Source organism: Vanellus vanellus (genome assembly GCF_965231255.1).
Source record: "Vanellus vanellus genome assembly, contig: HAP1_SCAFFOLD_59, whole genome shotgun sequence".
In the NCBI taxonomy this organism is placed as follows: domain Eukaryota; kingdom Metazoa; phylum Chordata; class Aves; order Charadriiformes; family Charadriidae; genus Vanellus; species Vanellus vanellus.
The window spans coordinates 489,283-516,628 of NW_028127359.1; the positions used below are offsets into that span (position 1 = coordinate 489,283).

At 53.1% G+C, this 27,346-nt stretch overlaps 1 protein-coding gene across 1 annotated transcript in view; it reads right to left on the minus strand.

Moving 5' to 3' along the window:
• LOC309685331 (E3 ubiquitin-protein ligase TRIM36-like) overlaps positions 1 to 25,840 on the minus strand; it is a gene marked incomplete at both ends in the record, with an annotated part of 81,509 nt that extends 55,669 nt beyond the window's left edge. Inside the window, one exon of the mRNA XM_082501111.1 lies at positions 25,832 to 25,840. Within this exon, the coding sequence (XP_082357237.1) occupies positions 25,832 to 25,840 (9 nt within the window). The remainder of the gene's footprint in view (positions 1 to 25,831) is intronic.
• Positions 25,841 to 27,346: the final 1,506 nt, after the last annotated feature.

Below are 27,346 nucleotides of genomic sequence, written 5' to 3' on the forward strand. Positions count from 1 at the left end.
ATTCACTTCTTTTTCATTCAATGAAGTTTAAAATGTGATCCACTATTCAGATGATGTGATCCACCATTCAAAAATTCTCAGAATTTGGGGATGAAATCACAAATTCAGGAGGTACTTCTTTCCCAGGAAACAAACTTTGGAACAGGGGGTGTAGACACTCATCACTGAAGGTGAAGTCACAGGTTTGTTTACAAAAGATAGCCGAGTGACTTCAACTTAAATAATTTGTTTGACTGATTTCCTAAACTCTGAAGGCAGTCTCATTTTATTGCAGAAAGTTACTCTCGAGTCTAGCGAAGAGAAACCAGACAAAACTCTTCACTAGAATTACTGCAGTGTCTATATGTATATATTCACATTATTATTTATTCCCTTTTTGTGAACTGTAGTTAAACCGTTGACTGTATCTCACTCAGAGATGAGAGATTCATAGTGATGGAATGAATTGCACATTCCCAGAGCGTGAGAGAACAACCTACTCTCCTGCGTGCACCCTGCAAATGACGGTGTTAGTTCTCAGGCAGCCCCGAGCCGCCTTTGCTTTTCCCGCTGTCCTTTGTGTGAGCGGGCAGGGCTGCCTGTTAGGGCCTCCAAACTCAGTTTCAGTCTGAGTTGGCCACGTTAACTTCAACAACAGAAAGAGCAGGGCTTTGCTCGTCTTAGTAGCCTGAACTGAGACAGATAAGGAGCGCTCATTTCACCAGCTCTGCTGGCAGGCGTTACAGGACAGTAACTTTGGGCAGAGGTTTTGTGACAAGCGCTCCCTGGGGACATGTTTAGTCACAAGATTTCCTTTTGGGTGTAAATGAAGGACTGTTTTGCAAATAAGTACTGAAGATTTTTTTTCACTCATTTTAAACCAACAAACATTAACTTCTTAATAGGTGTTGTAACTGCAATTCCATTGCACTTGGCAATACCTAATATTACGGAATCATTTTTCTGCCCAGAAGCAGAGGTTGCAGTCAGAAAAGAAACACCCATGACAGAAATGAAATTCATTATGGTATTTGATTCTTAAGAATTATTGGAGGCCTTTGTATAGATAACTGTTAATCTTTTAAAAGCCTGTCCTATAGATGTTTCTAATTGGGTGCCTAAGACTGCTGCAGATATTGAAGAGGAAAGAGCAATAAAGGAAATGTGCTATAAATCTGGTAAGTATGGAATTAGTCACTCCTTCCTAAACAGCAGTGCTGCCAATATAGTAAACTTTGCATTTTTTTTCCCTCTTGGGATATATTTAGCTGAGTATTACAAGATTCCATACCCTCACGAACACCAATCAACAAAAACTGTGTCTTCACCTCAGGAAAATGAGCTATTACCATTGGAAGCGACCGGGCGAGACTTGCAGAAAGGCAAGTACTTTCCATCTTCTCAGACAATGTTTACCAGTTTTTAAATTACTGTTAGAGGAAGGAACTATGACATCATTTGCCCATCCTCCCCGCTTTTTGAACTTAGTGATGATGAAAGATAGCATATTACAAAGAGGATAGAAACACTTTTAATTTCCCCCCATATATATAGGGGATCAGGCCTAGTACCAGGGGATCAGGCCTAGTTACCAGGGGGTGAGGCCTAGTCAGCATGGGTTTATGGAAGGCAGGTCCTGCCAAACGAACCTCATCTCCTTCTATGACAAGATAACCAGAATATTGGACGAGGGAAAGGCTGTTGGTATTGTATACCTGGACTTTCGAAAAGCATTCGATACTATCCCCCATACAATTCTCGTGGAAAAACTGGCTTCGCAGGGCCTGGATGAGCATACGATCTGCTGGATCAAGCACTGGCTGACTGGAAGGTCCCAAAGAGTGGTGCTCAATGGATTTAAATCCAGCTGGCGGCCGGTCACAAGTGGTGTGCCTCAGGGCTCAGTGTTGGGACCATTTCTGTTTAACGTCTTTATTGATGATCTCGATAAGGACATAGGGTGTATCATCAGCAAGTTTGCAGATGACACCACGTTAAGCAGGAGTGTTGATTCCCAGGAGGATAGGGAAGCTCTACAGAGAGACTTAGATTGGATCATTGGGCCAACATCAATGGTATGAGTTTCAACAAGGGCAAGTGCCAGGTCCTGCACTTGGGCCACAATAACCCCGTGCAGCGCTACAGGCTTGGGGAGGTGTGGCTGGAAAGCTGCCTGGCAGAAAGAGACCTGGGGGTTCTAATTGACAAGGGGCTGAATATGAGCCGGCAGTGTGCCCAGGTGGCCAGGAAAGCCACCGGCATCCTGGCTGGTCTTAGAAATAGCGTGGCCAGCAGAAGTAGGGAGGTGATTGTGCCCCTGTACTCAGCACTGGTGAGGCCACACCTCGAGTATTGTGTCCAGTTTTGGGCACCTCAATACAAGAGAGATATCGAGGTGCTGGAGGGAGTGCAGAGGAGGGCAACGAAGCTGGTGAAGGGCCTAGCAAACAAATCATACGAAGAGCGGTTGAAGAAGCTGGGACTGTTTAGTTTGAGGCGGAGGAGGCTGAGGGGAGACCTCATCACTCTCTACAACTATTTGAAAGGACACTGTAGAGAGGTTGGTGCTGGTCTCTTCTCACAGGTAATTAATGACAAAACAAGAGGGAATGGCTTCAAGCTCCAACAGGGTAGAGTTAGACTGAACATTAGGAAAGAATTTTTCACAGCAAGAGTGGTCGGGCATTGGAATAGACTGCCCAGGGAGGCAGTTGAGTCACTATCCCTGGATGTGTTTAAGAGACGTTTAGATGTGGTGTTGGGGGATATGGTGTAGGGGAGAACTTTGTAGAGTAGGGTAGATGGTTGGACTCGATGATCCCAAGGGTTTCATCCAACCTAGACAAGTCTATGATTCTATGATTCAATGATTCTACATATATTGTCACACACATGGTGACTCCCTGCAACAATTGAGTGTAGATAGAAAAGGTGGAAATGGGCTGTTAACCCTTCGTGTACTTTCCTGAGATATACAACATACGTCTTTCATAGAGTTTTTCTTCATGATCAAGATTTGTGTGGTCTAAGTTTAGCCACCCTAAGGTTAGGAATGTAGTTTAAATTTCTCGTGTAGGCTCTCTGTTAGAAATGGAGAGATATAGGCACTCTTTTGGGGCTATTTATTGAATCATAAGACAGTGCCAAAGACAGGTGAGAGGACTCACTTTCCCAGAGGTGCTCCGTGCTCTCTGCTGGCTGTCTTGAGTGTCTACAGGATTAGATGCAGTGATACACCAAACTTTTATATTACTAAATGTAGATTAAATAAATACCCCCTTGAAGTGTCTTGTAAAAGGTAGTAACAAGAGAGTTCCGTTTTGTTTTGAATGTTGGGCTTTATCCAACATAATTAAGGTCAGAGGAAGACAAGCTAATAAATATTTACCTCCCTTAATATGTTTCTCCTTATTCTTGGCCAAGTGGCATGACTGAAGAAAATATAATTAGTTTATTCAATGAATCAGTAAGAATATAATTCCACTATAGGAGGGAGAGTTATGTTCTTAACATGACAAGACACCAGAGTAATCAGTAGATTAGGCATGAAGAATTGCCACTGACCTGCCACGTGTAATAAAAAAGATTATTATTGTTTGTTTTGTGTAAATGTGCGGGATAAAATCTTGATAATACTGAGTCGTTGTTGGGACGGACACGACACTGGACATCAAGTTGCAGCAATCCAACTTCTTTACTTAACAAGCAGTGCTTTTTTATATTCTTTTACCCAGGTGCTTATCTATGCATATATTCTAGCATTCTACTTTTGCCCGATACGCTCTCACATCACACACTGTTCATGCTCTGGTCAAAGCCAGGATGTTTGCCAACCTTTATCTTTTTACTTAGCTCTTCTCAGGACTCCCCAGTCTCTTCAAGGGTACACGGATATCTGGTCAAGGTCAACGTTAAACTCGTATTCTGATCCCTCGGACCAGCCAAGGTTTCCCACAGGATAGAATACCCTGTTGGTCAGTTTTGGGTCACCTGTCCTGTCCGCTCCTCCCTCCAGGTGGGACCCCACTATGCTTTTCCGCTTCCGACCCTCCGACGGGGCAAATAACAAAGTTGGTTGGCCTTGGGGGTTATAGCAATAAGTATAAGCAGGAGCCTCTCTGCATCCCATGCCTGGGCATCAGCTGTAAACAATTGGTCTGATCTCTCTGAGAGAGTGAACACTGTCTGCACAATATGCAGTTATTTTAGTAGTTAGAAGAGGCCCCGCTAAGAAGCGAAGTTACTGAACGAAATTGGTTCTGTTTTACCTCAAACCAGGACAGTCTCCATCCACAACCTTGGGGGATTCCTCATATACAGGGGTGAAGAGGTGGAGGGTCAGATGTACACATGCGGCACGGGCTGCGTTAACCCCCGCGCCTCCCACTGCAGGAATGACCGCAGGCAGACACACTGTGAACCAAACATCAAACCTTTAATGAATTAAGAAAGAGAGAGAGATGTGGGAGAGTGGGGCTGGGGCTGGAGTGGGTGGGTGCGGGTCGCATGCGGTGGGGATGCGTGCTCCACGCCTTCTCTATCAGCCCATGAAGAGAGGCTGGGGGAGCGTGGGGCACTTTGCCCCCCAGCATCCACCAGGTTTCTGCGTCGCTTGGTGGCCATGGTGTTGCCATCAGATGCCCTCCGCTTGTTGCTGCCCATGTGCTGCCTGCTGCTGCCCACTGCGGCACCGTCCCGCTCCGGCGTTCCCTCCCACAGGGGTTTGGAGTGTTTTTCCACCTAGCACACCACCATCTTCCTCTTCTTGGGTGGGATGTTGTCCCACGGGGAGGTCTCTTGCGTCCTGGGGGTGCCGTGTGGCGCGGGGCGCTTGGCCTGCTTGCCACCCGCCTCTCCCGATCTAGGCACAGCCTGGCAGGAGACAACGGCTGGTGGCAGCAGCGAGCGGGTCAAAACCTCCTGGGACTGCCTCCTCAGCAGCTCCTCCAACAGTTGGGCCATGCGGGGTGGCCGATGCTGGGGGACAGCCGGGGGTCTGGCCAGGGTTCTTGGCAGCGGGTGACAGAGGGTTCTCAGCAGGGAACTCTCTGGAGGACTCTTCAGGGGATCCTTCCAGGGACTCTTCACAGGACTGTCCTTTAAAGTCTTCTCTGAACTCTCCATGGAGGGACAGCTTTGCTGGTTTTGCTGCCTCGGCTCGGTGGTGGCCGTTGGAGGGACCCGTAGGCAGGCTCCTTGAGCAGGCTGACCTCAGAACTCGTTGCCGATAATACGGCTATTACAGACGTTATGAAGGCCGAGGCTTCGCGGGGATGGGAGGACTCGGCCTTCACCGCCTTCAGCACTGTGCGTTCGGTGAGGATTTTCTCCCCTATTCCTTCTCCTTCTCTTCCTCCTCCTCCTTCTCTTCCTCCTTCTCTTCCTCTTTCTCCTCCTTCTTTTCCTCCCTCTCTTCCTCCTTCTCCTCCTCTTCCTCCTCTATCGGACTGAGGGTTGGCTGCCATCTCTTGGCTCTGCGTCCATGTTGTCTTTTGGGCATTGCTTTGCCCTTGGGTTGGCTGGTCATGGGTTGGTTTGTGTTGGAGGAGACCCTTGGGACCACCAACCGCCGCCTGGAAGGACACAAAGGAAGAGGTCTACCTGAGGACACAATGGGTTTGGGGCTGCTTTCTGCCCCTCCCCATGAGCCACGTGCCTCCTCATGTAGCCAGCAGCAGGTTGGCTGAGGAAACCCCCTGTGCCGGGACCCTCATCTGACACACAGCTGTCCCATTGTCCCTAGACCACGCTGGGGCTCTCCTGAAGAGCTGGAGAAGATCCAGCCCTGTGAAATGGGGGTGTTCCCGGCAGCCACATCCCACCCCTCCAGGTGCTGCCTTCACCACTCTTGGGTGGTGATGACCAAGGAGCGTTCAGGGCTGGGGAACGGGCTCTTGCTGGGTCAGAAAATCATGGAATGGTTTGGGTTGGAAGGGACATTTAGAGGTTCATCTAGTCCAACGCCCCCCGCTGTCATCGGCAGGGCCACCTTCCAGTAGACCAGGTTGGTTCCAGCCCCATCCAACCTGACCTTGAACACCTCCAGTCAGGCTGATGGAATGGTTTGGGTGGGAAGGGACCTTTGAAGGTCCATCTAGTCCAACACCCCTGCCATGAGCAGGGAGGTCTTCAACCAGATCAGGTTGCTCAAAGCCCCATCCAACCTGGCCTGGAATGTCTCCAGGGATGGAGCGTCTCCCACCTCTCCGGGTAAAATGGCCCCGTGCGGCCGCCCACCCTGAGCCTTCAGCCTCACCTGGCCAGAGACCTTGTCCTCTTCTTCTTCTGCAGCTCCAAGATTTCCCCGAACTGTGGTGTTTTGCTTTGAGTCGGGCTCGGAGCAGCAGGAAAGGGAAAACCGGGAAACCCCACTGGAACCAGAAAGAAGACACCTCCTCAGAAGAGCGTCGCTGTGACGCTGCCAGACCACCCAGGGACACGCAGGGGGTGCTCAGGCCCCTTCCCAAAATGTCTGAGGGTTGGACATTCTGCTCCTCTAGCAGCCCCATCGTGTCCTCCCCAACACCAGCACCATTTCCAATGTGGTTTTCCGACTTCATCATCATCATGATGGTGAGGAAGGAGGAGCCGGGTGGTGCCGGGGAGGGGACAGGTGTCATTTCTGAGGGGAAGAGGGGGAGGAGAAGGCCTTGGCCCACCATCCTCCCACTGTACCCTTGGGCACATCCCACCCCGGGGCTCTCTTTTGGTGACACCAACAAATCGTTAGGACAAAAGGCCCTCAGGAGTTGGCCTGAAGCTTTGGGACAAGTCGGAGCCTTTTGGCGCTCAGCGTCGGCCATTTCCCCACAACATGGCAGAAGTTGGCTGCCCGTCCCATGGAGAAGAGCTGGGAGCTGCTTTACCTTTCCCACCTTGCTGGAGAGGTGGCAAACTGTCTTTTCTCGTCTGCACATCCTCACCAGGGACTTGTCTCGAGGTCTTGAGGAGAGCCCTGGGTGGGTGTTTGGGCACACACTCCATCACAAACCTGGAAAGAAGGAGAAGACACCCATATGACCCATGGCACCACCAGCACTTGCCACTTCCTGCGGCCACTTGCCCGCAGGCAGAGTTTGGCATTGCCATGAAGGCCATTGACTTCCCAAGTCTACCACATCCCATCCCCAAGGACGGGCCTGGGAAATGGAGTCGCCCAGCAAAGAAGTCCAGGCCACCACGGGAAGAAATGTCATCCAAATTCCTCTGTCTTTCCCCTCAGAGCTGCCTTATGGGAGTGACTGCGGCCTGGGGACATCATCAAGAGTCGCCGCCTGGTGTCCCCAGGACACCCGCAGCGGCACAAGGAAGAGATGCTACCTTGGGCGTTGGCATCAAAGAGCGGCTACAGCCGCCAACGTACTCACTTGGGAAAGAGGATGACACGGCCGGAGAAGCTCAGTGAGGCCACGGGTACCACTGGGGACACAATCATGTCCAGCAGATGGGGGACCTGCAATGGAGGAACACAAAGATTCAGGACATCCTCAAGGTGGTTGAAGCACTGCACACTGGAGGATGCCAAAGACAGCAGGACATCCTCAATGTGGTTGAGGGTCTCAGTGTTAGAGGAGACCAAAGATGGCAGGACATCCCTCAACGTGGTTAAAGCACCCCACATTGGAAGAGGCCAAAAATGGTGGGACATCCCCCACATGGCTGAGGCACTCAAGTGTCGGAGGAGCTTGAGGCAGCAAGTGTTGGCAGGACCGTAACTCTCACCTGGACCGAGTGGCTGAACGTGTCCTGAGGGACCCCACACAAGCAGTGCCAGAACACTGCCGTGGGACCGCACGCACCACAGAGAAACCAAAATGCTTACCTTGAAGACAACCTTCTCCAAGTTCTCCTTCCCAGACAGCCTCTCCAGGAAGCTGCGGTAGAATTTCACGCGCACTTTCGTGCCTTCGATGAGGAGCACCCCCACCTCCCTCAGGATGAGGGCCACATTCTCCCCCTTCCCCAGGCAGTGGGAGAGGAGGGTCGTGGTGCCTTGGATGAAGTCCACCACTTTCTGCCGGGACACGGCGGCTGCCACGGCCACCTTGGAGTACTTGAGGGGCTCCAGCTCCTTGTTGCCTGGAAGAACCACAGGAGAAGGATGGAGACGCTCACCCGGTGGCCCGTGTCCTACAGCTTGTGTGTCACAATCATTGCATTGCCCCCAAAAAACTCAAAACCACTCAATTATTGGACTTTGGAGTTGCTTCAGAGAAGATGACCATGCAGTCAGCCATCTTACCGGGCAGGTAGTCCTTGTTGTCCATCAGGTTGTGGACAACAGCAAGGTTCCTGGCCAGGTGGAACACCGGCTTCTGGATAGTCAGGGTTTCATCTCCGACCTGGACGCGTTCGAGGACAGTACCGAAGGAGCCAAGGGTGGGAATTCGGACGCCCTGCAAGTGGACGAGAAGGGTGGGAGGGTGAGGACTGGCTAGAGGGAAGATCTGGAGGTGACCTCCCCCATCCAGGGATGGTGCTTCAGGCTGGATCCTGCCCTCTCCCACCGTTTGGAGGCACGAGCTGGGCGGTGGGGAGAACTTTGGGGAGGAGATGTTGAGTCCTTCCCCTCCTCAGGAGAAAAAAACAGCACAGGAGTTTGGGCAGAACCAGGATGAGGCCATCCCGGGGGGGTCTCCAGCGACCTGGATCAGCCCTACCAGAAGTGACACCAACATTGCACAGGCCCCGTTTGGCCGTCAGTGGGGACTTTTGGGGTGAGATTCCTGTTTTCTGAGGAGTTGAAGGGTGAGAGCAGGCCACGCCCCAGGGGGATCCCACCACCCCTCATGGTGCATGAGGAGGACACGGGTGTTGCACCACCTTGTGGAGCAGGAGTTGGTCTTGAATGTAGCCAGCCACTGCATCCCAGACAGCCGTTCGCTCTGAAAAAACAAAGAAGAACCAGGTCAGGCCCCATCTCCACCAGCTCTCAGGTCCACCCCAAACATCTCCCCCTTGAGCCGCGACACAGTGGCAGACGCCAAGTGTCATGGCTGGCTCCGAAATGGTGACAAGCCCTTGAGTCTTGGCTGCCGGAGAGGTGGCTGCGGTTGGCCGTACCTTCAGCGGTGACGCTGGACATAGCGAAGGTGTGCTCCATCCCATCCCAGAAGTCCATCTTGGTCCGCCTCACGCTGGCAGGTCGGTTCTTGGTGGCGACAGCCATGTTAGAGGTCATCTTATGGACGTTCCTCCAAAGTGTGGGACCCACCACCCGGTGGGCCCTTTTATACCCCCTGAGTGGGTGTGCCACGCACCTCTTGTGACATCAGGGTGACACGTTCATCGCTGATTGACTGACCGTGGTGACACGGCAACCGCCAACCTCTGGTGGGGTGGCCATTAGCAGGGAGAGCTTCAAGCAGCTCAGGATGCTCCAAGCCCCGTCCAACCTGACCTCGGACCTTCCAGTCATGGACACACAGATTGGTTTGGCTTGGAGGAGACATTTGAAGGTCCATCTCGTCCAACCTCCCCTGTCTTCGGCAGGGGCATATTCCAGTAGAGCAGGTTACTCAACGCCCCATCCAACCGGACCTTGGATACATCCACTCAGACCCACAGAATGGTTTGCATTGGTTGAGTTGGATTTTTGGGTGGTTTGGGTTCCAACAGACCAGGTTGGTCCCAGCCCTGTCCAATCTGACCTTGAACCCCTCCAATCAGACTCATAGAAGGTTTGGGTTGGTTGAGTTGGATTTTTGGGCTGGAAGGTTTGGGAACCAGTAGAGAAGGTTGGTCCCAGTCTCATCCAGCCTTACGTTGGACACTTCCAGTCATAGACCCACAGAACGGTTTGTGTTGAAGGGGACCTTTGAAGGTCCATCCAGTCCAACCTCCCCATCATCGGCTGGGACACCTTCCAGTAGACCAGGTTGGTCCCAGCCCCATCCAACCTGACCTTGAACACTTCCAACCGGACCCAAAGAACAGTTTGGATTGGATTTCTGGGTGGTTTGGGATCCAGTAGACGGGGTTGGTTGCAGCCCCATCCAACCTGACCTCAGACACTTCCAGTCATGGACCCAAAGACTGGTTTGGGTGGGAGGGGACCTTGGAAGGTCCATCCTGTCAAACCCCCCAATCACTGCAGTGGCCGAGAATAAAAGTAGTGCCACGAGTGGGGCGGGTGCTCCTGCGTTATTGTATCTCATCCTATTGTATTATTTTATCTCTTTCGTTTATTTTGTTTTTTCCTCTTGAGCTGTTGAGCAGAGATGGTTCTCGTGCTCTCTTCCCATCTCGGGGGGGTCGTTGGGCTGCGGCGTGGGGCTGCAGAGCCCGGGAGGAGAGGACAACCCCGAAGAAAAGGTCCCCTTGCCGCCCTCCACCAGCAGCGGTGGGATGGGTGCAGGGACCCTCCTGCCATCGGCTTATCCCGTCCCCTGCGGGAGCCTTTTTCTGCAGCAAACCGACCCAAAACGACAACGGCACGTTGGTGCTTCTTGCTAAATGGGGAGGAGGGAGAAAACCAAATCTATCAGTTTGCTCTGTAAGGATGGAAGCAGCGCATCCCCAAACAGGGCCAAAATCAGGCGGCTTTTACAGGATGGGGTTTTGCAAAGCTGCTGGTGCCAGTGCCCCATGGTGACGGTCAGAGGGGGAAGAAACTGGTTGAGCCCTTAAAAAGAGGAAAAGACAAAGGCTCGGAGGAAGGGAAAGGTGCAGTGCCGGGGTTTCCTTGCTGCTGTTCCTCCGGGATGCCCGTGCGCGTCCCCTCCACGCTGCCCTCCGGGCAGGACCGTGCTCGCTGCTCCGGCTCTGCCTCCCTGGAGGGGAAAGGTCCCGGCGCAGGAGAGTCCCCATCTCTCCCCCCTTCCCAAAAGAAACTTTAATTACCGGAGAGGTACATTATTACGCCGGTGACCCACAGTGGCTGTGGGGCTGGGGGGCTGTGGTACCAGCCCTATTGCTGCCCTACCCTTAAAATGGAATTATACACTTCTAATATAGGACAATTTGGTTTTCTTTTTTCCATTTTGTTTTCCTCCCTGTAAAAGGAGGGAGCGGGGCTGAGCTTCACTCCCTCCTGGCAGGGACCGGGAGAAATGAGAAAATCAGGATCTAATTTCTCATTTTTCAAAAAGTCTCCATCTGACTTTCAGAAGCTTGAGACACTGGCGTTTTTATAATTTCAGTATGTTATACAGCAGAAGGCCAACACTTTTGTTAGATTCATGAAAAAGTTAAGAGCCCCTGGGAGATAGCCTCCCAGCCTGCAGTTCCTAGCCACATCCAGGCTTACTACAACTGTAATTGAGAGCTGGAAATCTTTTTGCTGGTTTGTCCACTGCACTTTGGCTTGTGCTCAGTAGCACTCCAGTGTCATATGCAAATCTATAGCCTGGGATGAGCCAGTGACTTGGAATCCACCATGACGCAAGCTACAGCAAAGACACACAGATATGCACAGTGAACATTGTACCTCTGAGTGGCTGCCAAACCTAGTATGCTAAGGGAATTAAGGCAGAATCTTACTATTGACAACTAAGCATTGCTTCAATCTTGCAAATGATGCTTTTTTTTCTCTTTTTTAACCTTCTTGCTTTAACTGACATATCTTGATATCTGTAGAAACCCGATTTCTTTCCCAGAAAGAAAGAAAATAGGACTCTGGACAATTAGAACATCTTCCTACTAATAGTAGAGGATGAACAGGACAACCTGCTTACACTATATCCTTCAAGCCACTTCCCACTGCTTAGGTTCATCTTGTATACTAATTGAGACCAGGCTCGCTCTTAATTTATTTTTTAAAAAGCCATCTCCTTATACAAAACATGTATTAAGCAAGAGTCTGCAATTTACCTTGGGCTGGTCACATCATGGGTATTATGGAACAACTTCTGTATCTTGTTGCTAGAAACAACTCCCACTTTCACCAGGTAGGAATAGGCTTCCACGTGAAAAGCCCAGAAGCGCTTCCCTTTGGCAATCCCAGTGTCGCCAATGATGTAATCCAGGGTTGTGTAGCATCCGACCTGCATGCGCTCAGACCCCAGCAGTAGAGGAAATCCAGCCCTACTTTCCACAGAGGTTCTTCCTGGGTTCAGCAGGAGATGTTCACTGTTGTACCCGCATTTGTCATCAAAAAGAAAACTGAGAACTGAAAAACAGCATCCCCAAAAATTTTCTCTTAGTTAAGTATTTCTGTGCTTATAAACTATATTTTAAGTCATGCTGGCACTAGAATTCCTCGCTTTTAAAGGCTACCAGGAACATTACGCAAGCTAACACAGTCTCAGTATGCTACCTACTTAACCTGTTTGTTAACAGTGCTTTTAAACATGTATACAACCGGTAACAGTGTAGTAGAAGTCTGGGAGCTACTGGAAACCACCTACAGCTCTTAACACCACCAGCAGCTCGTGGACATAAGAAAACCCAATACCTGGGGCTGGAGGCGTACGCAAGATAACTTCTCGGCTCCAAGGGCTAGAGATGGATCCTTTATATCCTCGAACTCTGAAGGCATAGCTGCTGTCGTCATCGAGATCAGATATGACTTTGCTCTTGCTGCAAACTTCGATCTCCTGCCACGTTGTACTCTCCTCTTCTCTATTAAGCTTATGATACTCAAGAACATAGATATCAGCTGAGTCTGTCTTCCCAGGGCATTCCCAACTGATCAGAGCTTTGTTGTACATTTTGCTCTGCTCTTCATTGATTTCTGGTATTTCTAGACCTGGAATGACAGAGATTCAGGAGAAAAAAACCTCAAATGTAGATACATGTTGTTTTAGAATTAAACACAGAAGCCCTTTGTTGAGTGGCTACAGCACTGGGGGGACAGTGGGGGGGGGAATCTGACTCAGTCAAAGAGTGCAGATGAGGATGGGTCTGTTCATGCACTTCAAATAAATCCTTTCTGGTTTTACTTTGAAAGTTGTATTATTTATTTTTGCTGGCAACTTCAATTGCCAGAAGAGCTGCGGATTTCTTCTCTTCCAGGACATGAGATAATTTCTCAAAACTCTGAGATGCTTCTTCTTTCGCTCTTTCACTGTTGCACTAGGAGGGAACAAAAGACATTTTAGACGGATCCCACAGCGCAGAGTACCCCTCTACCGGAAAAAGAAGAGTATAAAACCAGGGACTTTCGGGAAACGGGTGCGAGCCGTCGGCGGAGTGAGACTCCCAGGCCGCCCAGCGCTGTTTTGCTTGCTGCCGCTTGCTAATAAATACTTCAGTCTTAATTGGCTCCGTCTCCTTGCATCAACTTGTGGGACTAACCCATAACAAACCTGAAATTAATTACAGCTTGTTGGGAGTGTCGAGATGCTCGGTGGGGGCTCGGGGGTGGGTGGTGGGGGGAGAAGCGGTGCCCTGACCCCCACCTCTTGCTTTTCCCCTCTCCTCCCCAAGACTGTACAGCGCAAGATGAGGGAAATGCTCCAGCAGGTGAAGCAGCAGGAGCAGAAACACGCTCCGGGAGCCCCGGCCTCGCAGCACAGCAAGGGAGGCTCCCGCCGTGCCGCCCAGCACCGCCCGATGAATGTAACCCCGTCGCCGGACATCCCCCCCTCCCAAATCCTCCTCCCCCACCCCCAGCAGGTCAGGGGAGCAAACCAAAGACCCCCCCAAACACACAGCCCCCCATTCCCCGTGGCGCTGCGAGGATGCACAGCCGAGGGGTACGGGGAGGGCTCTCTCCATCCCACAGCCTCCCCCTTCCTCCTCCCTCGCCTCCCGACGCTCTCCCTTTAGTTGGACTAACGTGGGCAGGTTTGGGTACCTCAGCACCTCACGCTTGTGTCTCCCTTTTAGAGATTTTGTGTGCCTTGGAAACCTGAGAGTTGGAGATCCTTTTTTAATTAATTTTCTAATAAAAAAAGAACCGAGTTGGAAAAGCGATGGGGATAGGCAGCACTGTGGTCATTCTCTCCGGGGCGTTGTGGAGGAAGGCTGCCAGTCTTCCTCCCAGTGTACTTTTCCCCGTTGGCTCCAGACTGCTGCTGGGGCTGAGCTCTGAGCCGCCAGAGCGGTTCTCAGCAGACGGTCACTCGGCGCAGACAATGAGGCCCTGAATAGCCCTTCCTGTGCTCTTGATGGCTCCGGACGGCTCTGCTCCTCTGCTGCTTCTAAGGTGGGGCTGCCCCAGTGCCCTCACTCAGGAGCCTTTTGTCTGTGCGGGTCTCACTTGTGACAGGGGGTGGGGGTGTTGCCAAACTAACTGCTGTGCTGCGATGTGTGAGTGGGTGTTCCCGCCCGTGTCAGTGCCAGAGCTCTTCCGTAGGCTCTTCTGCCAGCGGAGAGCCAGGGGCCGCTCCTTCGGGAGAGAGCTTGTTTAAAAAGAGGAAAAAAAAAAGGGGGGGGGGGGGGGGGGGGGAAGTGGGAAAAGAAAAAAGAGGAAAAAGATAAAAAAAGGGGAAAAAAGTAAAAAAAAGAGAAAAATTAAAACGGGGGAAAAGGGAGAAACAGAGAAAAAAGGGGGGGAAAGAAAAAAAAAAGGGAAAAAGAACAAAGGGGACAAAGAGGAAAAAAGTAAAAAAAGAGAAAAAGTAAAACGGGGGGGACGGGAAACAGAAAAAAGGGGGAAAAAGCAAAAAACAAAAAGGGAAAAAGAAAAAAGGGGAAAAAGAGAAAAAAGGGGGAAGAAGTGAAAAAAGAGAAAAATAAAAATGGGGGGGAAAGGGGAAACAGAGAAAAATGGGGGAAAAGGCAAAAAAAATCGGAAAAAAAAGGGGAAAAAGAGAAAAAAGGAGGGGGAAGCGAAAAACAAAAGGGAGAAAGAAGAAAAAGGGCAAAAGAAAAAAAAAACCCACATATTAAAAAAGAAAGGTAGAAAGGAAAAAAACAAACAAACAAACCAAGGAAGGAAAGTGGGAACATCCCCCGGGCAGGAGGAGGGACAGGAGCCGGGGGAGGGGGGAGGTGGGGGGAGGTGGCGGTGCCAGCGCCGGCCCCGGGGGCTGCGACACCACGTTTTTGTCCTCTACTGCAAAGTGTTCTGTGAAAAACAACCAACCAAATCCCACCCAACGACAACATCAAAACCCAAAGAGAAATCTCTCCAGCTCACACGAGCCTGAGCTGCTCTCCGCTGCTCTTGTTCCAGTGTCTCGGGGGGGTCACGGCCGAGCTGAGATTGGGGGTGGTGGTGGTGGGAGTTTGCCCCATGGCTGTGATGGGGGGAGAAGGGGTGGGTGAGGAGTGGAGGATGTGGTGTGGGTTTTTTTTTTGGGGTGGTGGTGTTTTTTTGCCAGGTGTCGCTTTACCCAGTGGCTCGGGGAGGCGTTGGCATCAGGAAGCCTGTGCTAAAGCGGGGTGGGGGCCTCGCCGCAGTTGGTTAGCAAAGCCAAAGTCGTTATTAATGGTTATTAATGGTGCACTAATTACGCCCTTGTAACTGGGAAGCTCAGATGCCCCCTAAGCACCCCCCCGGTGCTTCTCTAGCCAGGCGAGCGCTGGGCATCCCCCCCGCAGGAGAGGAGCGCACCTCCGGGGTGGGTGGAAGGGCATCACCCAACGGGGAGAGGACCAAGATGGGGCTTGGGTGTCCCTTGGGGTGGCCGGGTGGCGGGGTAGGGCTGCTGGGGGCTGCCACGATGAGGGACACCCCCACACCTTTCTCCATGACTCCCAGAGCTCTGCTCCCTCCCTCCCTCCCACCCATCCAGTGCCACCGGAGAGGTGGTGTCCCCCCTCCCGGGGCGGGCAGGGGCTGTGCCACCCCATCTAACACCTCAACGCACCAAAGCACCTCACTGGGGGAGGGACTCTGCGCCTGGTAGCCCCGTGCTCCCCAGCACTGTAAGGATGGGGCTGAGCCCCCACCACGGCCACCCTGTGCAAACCAAAGACCCCCCCACCCCCATTCCCCACAGCGCTGCGAGGGTGCACAGCCGAGGGGTACGGGGAGGGCTCTCTCCATCCCACAGCCTCCCCCTTCCTCCTCCCTCGCCTCCCGACGCTATCCCTTCAGTTGGACTAACACAGGCAGAGAGAAAGAGAGGTTTTATTATTCTTTTTTTTTTTTTAATTTTTTATTTTTTATTTCCTAAAAGCCACCGGTTTTTCATCCCAGGCATGGCCAGAGAAGCTCGCCCAGCGTTGAGGGGGGGAGGTTGGGCTGCGGCACACTGCACAGCGGCTCATCAGTTTTTAGAATTAATGTAACGATAACAAAACTAACGGCGATTTTTAAGTTTTGTAAGGATTTTATTTATTTATTTATTTATTTCATTTCAGAGGGGGTGGGGGCGGGAGGGGGATGTTTGTTTTTTAGCACAAGCCGGCTTTTCTAGAGGTTAAAGAAAGGCCGTGCTCGGCCGTAAACGCTTTGGGGAAAGATCCCGGTTGCAAGGAGAGAAGGTGGGATAAGAGGGGCAGGGCGGGGAAACAGATTTCCAAGAGGTTGTCAGCCCAGGGCTGGGAGAAAAAAAAAACCAAAACACTAGCAAAATTATTATTTTTTTTTTAATTTCAAAAATAAAACACACACAACCCCCAACCCCAAATGACACACACACATCCACACACAAAAACTACCTCAGGTTTTCATACCTCAGCACATTGCGCTTCTGTTTCCCTTTTACAGATTTTCTATGCCTTGTAAAACTGATAGCTGGAGCATTATTTTTGTTTATTTTCTTAATAAAAAAAAAATGAGTTGGAAAACACACTCTTACTGAGTGCGAGGTGGGAGAAGGAAAGCAATCCCACAGGTGCCACAGCTCTTCCATAGTCTCCTTCCGCTGGCTGAGAGCCAGGGGCTGTTCCTTCGGAGAAAGCTTGAGAGATGTTTGAAAAGAGAAAAAGAAAAAAACCAAAAGAAAAAAATGGGGGGAGAAAAAAAAAGAGGGGAAAGAAGAACAAAGAGAAAAAGGAGATAAAAGGGGGGGAAGTAAAAAGGGGGAAAAAGAAAAAAAGGGAAAATGATAAAAGGGGAGGGAAGAGAAAAAAAAAGGAAAAGGAAACAAAAACCCCAAATATAAAAAAAGAAAGGTATAACGGAAAAAAAAAAAACCAACCAAACCAAGCAAGGAAAGTGGTGAAAGCCATCGGGCAAGAGGGACGAGAGCCGGGGGTGAGGTGGCGGTGCCAGCGCCGGCCCTGGGGGCTGCGACACCACACTGCAAAGTGTTCTGTGAAAAAAACCAACCAAATCCCACCCAACGACAACATCAAAAACCAAAGAGAAATCTCTCCAGCTCACAAGAGCCTGAGCTGCTCTCCGTTGCTTTCGTTCCAGTGTCTCGGGGGGGTCACGGCCGAGCTGAGATTGGGGGGGTGGTGGTGGGAGTTTGCCCCATGGCTGTGATGGGGGGAGAAGGGGTGGGTGGGGAGTGGGGGATGTGCTGTGGGGTTTTTTTTGGGGTGGTGGTGGTGGGTTTTTTGCCAGGTGTCGCTTTACCCAGTGGCTCGGGGAGTGTGACGAAACGGGAAAAAGGGCTTCACTGAGAGGTTCAAATTAACAATTTCTTTGGACTTCGCTCACGGGCCCAATACATTACTATTGCAAGTTCTGTGTGTGCGATGGCGATTACACTATTGCAATTAAAAAGAAATTAGCGGGATCCACTATTGCGAGCTACAAATGCCCCTGAAAAATAGCAACACAAACCACAAGGGCGCTAGATATTAATACCTTAGAAGAGTGCACCAGTCACAAACTCAATCACATGCCCTATACCGTACGGATGTTTCTTAGTCACTTACCCTCTCTCTCTCAGGTGAGGTCGCTCCATCCCTGGGAAGTTACCCTGTACAGCGTCCTGGATGGGGGGGGACGGATCTCCTAGGGGCCAGCTGTATCCTTGGAGGATTCCCCATTTGTCTCCCCAGACCCTGCGGTTTATATTTCCTGACTCGGTGAGGGTGCAGGATTATGCCGGAGTGGATTACACTGTCTGGGATATTTCCCTCTGGTGGTGCCATAGCGAAGTCTCTGTTGCCAATTTGTGATGTCCGGCGCTCAACGTCACGGGAAGAGTGGTGGGATGGGACTCGGGGCATTTTGTTTGTTAAGGGCCATATGGTTTTGGTTGTTCTGTGCCATCTTGAGATAAGCCTGGGCTGAGCTGTTTTGCAGCTGCCCCCAAGTTCTCTCTGCACAGCCAAGGCACGGCGGGGATGGAGCTGAGTGGGATGGCAGCTCCCTGCCTCTCACCTCTGGTGCTCTGAAACCGGCTTGGCTGGCTGCTCCCACACAGTGTGTTACTGGCTTGCCCAGCAGGTAAAGAACCCAGATTTGGGACGCCACTGGGGTGTCCGTAAGGGGTCCTGGGCGGCCCTTATGGGGTCCTGGGAGGGACTCTTGCAGGCCAGAGGGAGTCTGGGGCAGCCCTTCAAGGATCTGGGGGTCCCCTCTGGTGCCTCTGGGGAGGGTTTTGTGGCTGGGGAGGGCCGAGCTGGTTTCAAGAGGTGCTTCCTCCCTTTCTCCAGCCCACCCAACTCCCCCGACACCACCCCCCCATGTTGGTGGGTGCCAGCAGTGCCAGCCTGTCCCACTGGGTCGGGCACTGAGGGGGGCACAGCCCCAGCCGCGGGATGGGAGGAGGAACCACAGCACCAGGGATAGAGACCAACATTTTATTTCTTTAACATTTCCCATGGGGGGCACCCCAGGGTTGCGCGGCTGCACCGCAGCTGGTGCCAGGAGGGACTCCAACGTCCCCCCCACAGCTCACCTGGCTCCGCTCGTGATGCTTTTGATGGGGCTCAGCGCGGTCTCTTCTGTGCTACGGACCAAGCGGCTCCAGGTAGGCGACTGCTGCACCGCACTGTGCCACAGCGTGGGGTGGTGTGGGGGGCTGCGGCGCAGAGCTGGGAGCTGCTCCCGTCTCACCCAGCTCCCGGGGTCCTGCAGAGGGACTGGAAGAAGCCAAAGCAAGAGGCGACAGACACGAGAGCCCGCCCAGAGGAGCAGAGCGGTGAGTGGCCCTGGCACCGCGCACCATGCAAACAGCCCACACCCCACGGCAGCCCTGAGCCGGGGCTGTGCCGGGGGCTGCCGGCCGCTCACTCCGTCCCCTCCCTCAGCAGCTTCTTGACTAGCAGATGAAGGATAGGAGCTCAAGTCGACGCAGGAGAAGCAGGGAGTGTGGGGGAGACCCCCAGATCCTGCCCCAGACCCTCAGCCCGTGCCCTGCCCTGCCTGCGCTGGGCAGCTCTGCCCGCCTGCTGAGGAGGGGGTGCTGCCCGCGGGCTCCAGCGGAGGAGACGGGGTGCAGCGGGCTCTCTTCTCTCTCCTCCTCTGCAGGGCAACTGAGGAGGCAGCGAGGAGGGAGCACCGGGCCCCACAGGACCCACTGGGCTCCCTGCCAACCATATACCATCCGAGCAGTGATGCCTCTCTCTACCCCCTGTCCCCCCAAGCCCCCAGGTCCCCCTGCCCTCCTCTGCCGCCTATAGGTCCTATCAGTGGGGACAGCTCCTTCTGGTCCAGGCACCCCCCGGGCTTCTGGGCCCCCCCGAGGGCCACCGCAAGAGCCCCTGCAGCCTGTGCTCGCTGGCCAACTCGGAGGACTGCAGCAGCCTGTTGAGGAGCAGCTCCTCTTCCCAGAGCTCCCTCTACCACTTCCTGGAGCCCTGGCCCAGTGCAGCAACAGAGCCAGTGGTGCTCACACACTCAGGACAACCCCGCTCTCCCATGGCTGCTGGTGGGGCAGTGGGGAAACCGGGGCTGGTCCTCAGCCAGGAGCCTCCACAGGAGCTGCCAGCAGGGACCGAGAAAGAGTGGGTTCCCCGGCAGGGGATGGACAGGACACAGAGGCCCACGGACGAGCACCTGTCCCCCGGAAGGCCCCCAGCCATGGACATGGACAAGGTGGAGCGGGTGCGGGAGATCACCCGCGCTTTCCAGGCCTTGAAGGCAAAGAGGGAGGAGTCCTGCAAGACCACGGGCAGGGAGTGTGGCCAGGCAGACCCAGGGCTGTGCAGGGCAGGAAGATGCCCACGGCAGGGCTGCGCCTGGCTGTGGGGCTACCTGAAGGGCTGGTGGAGATGCCACTAGCCGTGTCTGCTTCTGCCAGCCCTGCAAGTGGTGACAGCGCCAGGCCCAGAAGACCAACAGTGCCCCGAATACTGAGCGGCTGTGGGGTGTGGGGCCGGGAACCCCTCTGGGGTACCCCCTATGTGAAACGTTAAAGAAATAAAATGTTTGTCTCTAGCCCTTGTGCTGTCCTCCCTCCTCCCATCCCACCGCTGCGGGCGCTCCCCCGAGGGAGCAGGTGCAATCAGCAAGCACTGTGTGTTGAGCTCCCCTGCTCACAGCCATGCTCCGCCTGAAGGCGGCGAGGCAGGAGCAGTCCCCAGCCGACTTGGGCACAAAAAGGTTCATCTGACTCAGCGGGTGAGGAAGGGCCCGTTTCAACTCCGTACCTTTGGTATTCTCAGGTTGGAGGATTTGATGGAGCCAACTGAGAGCGGCAGCATACGCTGTGGGGCTCTGAGCTGCTGCGTGGTGCCAGGTCTATCCAATGTCAGGCAGTACGTTCACAGGAGACGTCACCGCTAACAACTCTTCTGAGGAAGTCGGTCCGTTTCTGTAGTCATAGCCTGCCTGGAGAAACAGCCCCACGGAGTTAATAGTCTGCTGAGCAGCAAGGGAGCAGAGTCGCTGACTCTCAACCAAGGACTGAAACACAGCAACCCACTCTACTGCCTTCCCCCTACGCCCGCTGCCTCCCACAGTTTAGAAGAACCAGGGAGTTCCAAGTGAGGGGACCCCTCCCCCACTCCCCCAAATCTGCTCAACATCCCCAAACCTCCCTCAAGACACGGGACTCCTCCCACACACCTCCACTCCCCACACCGACAACCTTCCCCCTCCCCCAACGCTCCAAAAAGCAGCAGTCCTTAGGGCAGACTCCTTAAGCTGACTCCACAGCTACGGCTCCCCTTCGGCTCCGGGGGAGACAAGGGGGCCCCGGGGCTCTCTGTGGGCTTTAAGGGGGTCCCAGGGCTGCCCACGGGCTCCCAGCAATGCCCGTGCCCACCACCCACCCCCGCTTCAGGGGGCCCAGCGCTGAGACCCCCCGACCCATCTCGGGGGTACCTGGGGGGACTCGGCCGTGGGCTGGAGGCGGGCGAAGGGGGCACGGCCGGGCTGACCTGCCGGGGGCGGGGGGGGGCTGAGAGCGGAGCCCAGAGCGGAGCCAAGCGCCCCGCCAGGCCGGCCCCGGGCACCCTGCGCTGCGGCCGGGGCTGCCGCCACCTGCGGGGAGCGAGCGGGGGGTGAGGCGGCGGCAGCGGGGGTGAGGGGGGGGGGCCTGAATCGGCCCTGTTTCCCCCGGGGACCCCCCACTCGGCTCTGCCCCCCCCCCAAACAGGCCCAGACCGCCCCCCGAGCCCCCCAGCCCGGTCCCGCCACCCCACAAACCCCCCGAACTGGCCCTGCACACCTCCGCGCCGCCGCCGCCGCCACCCCGCCCGCCCGCTCCCGCCCTCCTCGGCTCCGGTCCCCACGTCTCCCCCGGTACCGACCGTCGCAGCTCCCGCCCGCCGCCGTACACCGGAAGTGCTCCCCCTCACGTCCGCCCACCCGCGCATGTGCCGAGGCGAAAACCCGGGCCACGCCCCCCTGCGTCGCCGCGGCAAACGCGAGCGAGGGGGCGGGGCCGCGCCGCGCGGCGCCGAGGACAACGAGCCCCGCACCACAGCTTCTCTCCGCGTCGGGCAATGCGAGGCCGAAACCATCCCAGCCCTCCCCAAAATGAGCCGGGACCCCCCGAAACCAGCCCAGCCCTCCCCAAAATGAGCCGGACATCCGCCTGCAGAGCTCCGCCAGCCCCCCCGACGAACATCATGGGGTTGGGGGGGAAGAAAACAACCAGAAAGGTACTGAAAATAGCTTGGAGATGGGGCTTAGAGATCCTTCTGAGAGGCAAAATCCGGCCTTTGTTCTCATTTTTGATCACGGGGTTTCGCAGTGCTTCGCGGGCAGTGGTTATCCAGGGGGATCAGCTATCCCGGGAAGCGAAAGTTCCCATCCCATGTGGCAAAAGTCCACTCGCATGAATAACTTAGACAAAACCAGCCCACAAAAGGACAAGAGGCACCTTTGGTCACCTTTTCCTAGAAGCTTCGCTAAAATGTATACTCAGATTGGCCCTGTCCTGCAGTTTCTTTCCCAGAGTTTTGCCCCCAAACCCACGCTTCCGACCCCGGTCCCCCAGCCCTCCCTCAGGGCTCACCACCTTTCCCCAGCCCGGCCTGTCCTTAAAGCTTTTCTTTTCACACACAGCCCTTTCCACTCACCTCCCTCCGGAGCCTCCTCTCTCACAGGCACCTCACAGCCCTGCAAACCTCCCTCTCCCGAAAACCCATTCCCCCCTCACTCCCCCCTCACACAACACCTACTCCCCTCACACCCTCGCTCCCACACCCCCCTCCATCTCTCGCCCCCCCTTTCCCCTCTCCTCCCATTCAAAATGGCGCCGCCCTTCCCTTCCCTTCCCCTCTCGCCTTTTCCTGCCTCAGCCCCCGCCCCCCGCTCAGGTGACACCGCACACAGCCGCCATGAGGCGCGGCGGGGAGGGCCGGGGCTGTGAGAGGCGATGGCGGTGAGGGAACTCTTGGCTTTTCTCCTCTTCTTTTCATCTCCTCAGGCTTCGGGCAGCCCCGCGTGGGCGGCTGGAGATCCCCCCCTCCCCTTCCAGGAGTGGCCCCGGCCCTGGGGCGGCCCCCGCCTCCCTCCTCCCCACAGGCTCTCCTCAGGGAGAGCCCCCAAATCTGTCCCCCGGGCGGCCCCACAGCCTCCTGCGTGTCCGGGAATGGGGTTTCCTTCAGGGAGTGTCTCCAAACCTATTCCCGGGGTGTCCCCGCAGCCTCCTGCGTTGCCGGGAATGGTGTTTCCCTCAGGGAGAGCCCCCAAATCCATCTCTGTCGTTGCCCTACAGCCTCCTGCATAGCTGGGAGCAGTGTTTCCCTCAGGGAGAGCCCCCAAATCCATCCCCAGGGTGGTCCCGCAGCCTCCTGTGTGGCCAGGAATGGCGTTTCCCCTATGGATGGAGCCCTCTCCTTCCCCCGACTCCACTCCTGGGCAGCCTTTTCCTCCCTCCCACCTTCTCCCCACAGCCTCTTCCAGGGCTGGGAAAACACTCCTGCCCTTTCTCTTCCTGCGGGTTTTGAGAAGAAGAGCCCCCCCCGTCTGCCCAGCCCACACGTGGGGTCTGGGCAGCTCCACGCCTTGTGTTTGAACCGGGAATTGGGATATTTCAGTTTTCTTCTGCGATCAGGCCTGGTTGTGAAAGGGCCAGTTGTAGTGGTTAGGCTTTGGTGGGTGAATAACAGCAAATCTTATTGAACTTTTCCTTTTTTTTAGATTTTGTGTAGGGGGCTTGTTGTCCTCACGCCCTCAAGTTCTGCTCCAGGTCAAGCGAAGCCCCATGGAACTGGCCCTAAGGGCGGCGGCGGCCATGGACCAGCGCCCCTTTGGCGTCGAGAACGTGGTTTATTTTGAGGTGAATCTCCCTGTTTTTCTTGAAAAGCGGGGGTCTGGTTTGTAGCGAGGCTTAAAACCCCGGGTTGTGCCTAAACGTGGGTCTGATTTCAACCTCAGGGGCTGCAACTCTGTCCAGCTCCGACTCACAGCCCTGGCAGCACCGTCAGCATGCCGGGCTCGGCGTTCTCTTGTATTTTGAAGGGTTTCTTACGGATCGGCAGCAGCCGGGGTTATTTAGCAGCTGTGTATTGGTGGTGGAATCCATGTGGTGAAAAGATCTTTGGGGTAAAGAGGTGAATAGGTGTTGTTTTCTTTTTTTTCACCTCGAGAATGTTTCTTGTTGCCTTGTACCTGTAAAAAGATGTTCAAATCGTTAAGGTGTTCAAATTGTTTCATAAAATTACCCCCTAGACAGGAATATGTTTTGTGGTTGGTTTGGGTTTTTTTTTATGAGAGTCCTTTCAGCCTGCTCTCCAGGTGGAAATGGGAAATGCAAAGGCATTACAATGATAGATTTGCTAAATCTGTTGCCAAGGTGTATATTACTGGCTTTCCCTGAAGCGGGGAAAAGACGTCCTGTTTAATTGTTGTTTGCATTTGAAATTCTCTGTGAAATGGATTAAGCAGAGAGGGCTTCTTTTTGTGGGTCTGCCCTTGGAAGGAGAGCGCCTTTAGGAAAAGGCTTTTCTGGAGGGGACAGAGAACTTAATTGCTGATGGCTATAAAAGCGCGCCCTGTTTGGGTGGCCTGAAAACAAAACCCGTGAAAATCCATGACTGAAAAATGAGACTTTCTCCTCATGACTGGGGCTGGTGTTTCTACTGATTTGCCAGTTAGTAACGGCTCATTCCTTGGTGGCTGGGGACCCTGGAATTGTTTCCCAAAGCCTAATCCAGCGGGAAGTGCTGGGGATTGCGACAGAGACCAACTTGCTGCATGGCTAATAAAGTTACTTAAGTGAATAAAGCCTGAGATGTACATAAGCACTCATATACTGAAGAATGAACATAAGCATGAAATAAGCAGGAATGTACTGAAGTTTAGAATCTGGTAGTTTCTCCCCCGTTAATTTGCTTTTGATGGTTATGCTTTACTGTTCCCATATTTTGACTTTCTTTCCCTTAGTGCTCTGGCTGAGGTTGCTCCAGGAAAGAAAGTGCTGCATATCCCATACAAGGACTCCGTCCTGACGAAACTCCTGCAGTCCGCTCTGGGGGGAAACAGCCGGACCATCATGGTAAACCGATTCTAATTCTGATCGCATGGCTCTAACAGTGGTGAAAGTGCGTGTAGATAAAAAGATAAAAGATTGCTTTCTATGCAACATAAAGGTGAGAACCCTTCTGCTGGTCACAAGTTTCTTGCCACTAGGAAACGCATTACTCAAATGGAGAGCACTTCTGTTTTCAGAACAAAAATCTCTCTCTCTCTCTTTCTACATTAGCCATTCAAACCCCATTTCTTCTGCAAGAGTTTTATGCATATTTGTAAAAACTTACCTACATTTCTCTCTATTTAGATATAACACTCATAAGCAGCCCCCCTTTATTTAGAAAAGCCATGCTCTTTCCATAAAATGAAGCAGTATTATGAAGCAACTATATTTTTTTCCTGAAATCTGAGATTATCGTTTGGGCTGTGCACAAGATGTTTCATTCCTAAATAAGATGAAACTGCCAAAGGATCACCTTTGTCTCAGGGAACTAACTGTGTACTCCAGCATCTCTGAAGAGGTATTTTTTCTTAAAGAAAGGACTATCAGTAGAGAGATGGAGGAATACAAATAGAAAAAGTGCATCTGTGAAAACATTGACTAAATGCTGACAGCCTTGAAACAGCTTACCTGAGTTTCTTCAAATGCTAAAGGAGTTAATTTATAGCCAGGTTGCTAAGACACTAGGATTCTCCTTTTATGTTTATGGACTTAATCCCTCTCTGATTTTTGGTAGTGTTTAACACTGCTTTAAAAAAAAATCTCCTTCAAAGTCTAATGTCAGTTGATACTTTTCATACGCTTCCAGATTGCGGCCGTGAGTCCGGCAGACCTCTCCTACAAAGGAACGTTGTCAGCCTTACGCTATGCTGAAAGGTACGCTTTCATAATTTTTCCTGTTCTGTTCCTGCTGCAAATTGCAGTCAGGTGCTGGGCAAAAGGACAAAAGATTCCCCTTCAAAGTGATTGACTGCTCCGGATGAAGAAAGAGCAAATCTGTCAATAAGCAAAGGCAGCAGATTAAGAGCTTATTCTGTGTTCGTATTAGCGGAGGGCATATATTTTCACAACTGAGTTGTGGGACAGAGGTGACTGTTTTTCCTGAGAATTCTGGGTCTCTCTCCTACGTGTGACTTAATTCCGCTTCTTTCCTTCCTTTTCCCTCCCAGTGATGCAGCATGGAGTTGAAACGTAGAACCTACAGATGATCCCTGCTGCCAGGTGTTTGTCACCTCTGCTTCCCATACTGCCACCATACAGAGTGCCCTGGCCAGGCTGGAGAGTTGGGCGGAGAGGAACCTTATGAAATTCAACAAGGGCAAGTGTAAGGTACTGCATCTGGGGAGGAATAACGCCGTGCATCAGTACAGGTTGGGGGCTGACCTGCTGGAGAGCAGCTCTGTGGAAAGGGACCTGGGAGTCCTGGTGGACAACAGGATGACCACAAGCCAGCAATGTGCCCCGGTGGCCAAGAAGGCCAGTGGCATCCTGGGGTGCATCAAGAAGAGTGTGGCCAGCAGGTGGAGGGAGGTCATCCTTCCCCTCTACTCTGCCCTGGTGCGGCCGCATCTGGAGTATTGCGTCCAGTTCTGGGCTCCCCAGATCAGGAAGGTCAGGGAACTGCTGGAGAGGCTCCAGCAAAAGGTTACTAAGATGATTAGGGGATTGGAGCATCTCTCTCATGAGGGAAGGCTGAGGAACCTGGGTCTTTTTAGTCTAGAGAGAAGATGACTGAGGTGGGATCTTATTAATACTTATAAATACTTAGAGGGAGGGTGCCAGGGGCATGGGAACAGTCTTTTTACAGTGGTGCCCAGCGATAGGACAAGAGGTAATGGGGAAAAACTTGAACATAGGAAGCTCCATCTTAACATGAGGAGGAGCTTCTTTACTTTGAGGCTGGCAGAGCACTTGAAGAGGCTGCCCGGAGCGGTGGTGGAGTCTCCCACTCCGCAGACATTCAAAACCCGCTGGACGCCGTCCTGTGCAACCTGCTGTAGGTGACCCTGCTCGGGCAGGGGGGCGTTGGACTACATGATCTCCAGAGGTCCCTTCCAACCCTGACCATTCTGCGATTCTGTGATCTTGACCTGTTGTTCAACAAAATGGATGCTGTTTTTCCCAAAAGAACTTAGTTTTCTTTCCATTTCTTCTTCTTTGGCTTCTTCCCACTCTTTGTCCTGTTTCCTTAGAAAATGTGATCTGAGTAGAGGCACACAATGTCGTCCCTTCTCTGATCACCAAGTACCACTTCCCTGAAATGACTTTGGCTTCCCCCTCTGGCTGAAGGAAGGAGCGACGCCTGTCAGCTGCAGCCTTTCTCAGTGAGACGGGGGGCCTCTCCGTGCAAGAGGGAGTTCTAAGTGGACCGACTGTGTCCTGGGTGGTGTCCTTTCTAAAAGCAAAGGGGTTTTTAGCTCTCCCTGCAAACGGAGTGTGGTGTTCACCCATGCCTGAGCTAGCATACCGGCTTACTGCCACAAAGCGCACACGGACGAATTCCCTCTCCTTCTTCCCAACGCGTTGTCCTGCCCCCTTCCTTGTGCCGCCTTTTACACTTGCGAGTTCTCTCTGCAAGCCAGTTGCACTCTCTAACCTGGTGGAACACTGTCTCCTTTTCTGGCTTATTTGCCTGTCTGCTTAGGGAGGTAAGTTGGCTCCCAAAGTGCTCTAAGAAGTGTTCAAGGCAGCGCAAGGTAAGCCCACAGGAGTACAGTAGTAGAAGAAAGGGGCAGATGGAGAGATGGGAGGCGGCAGCAAGG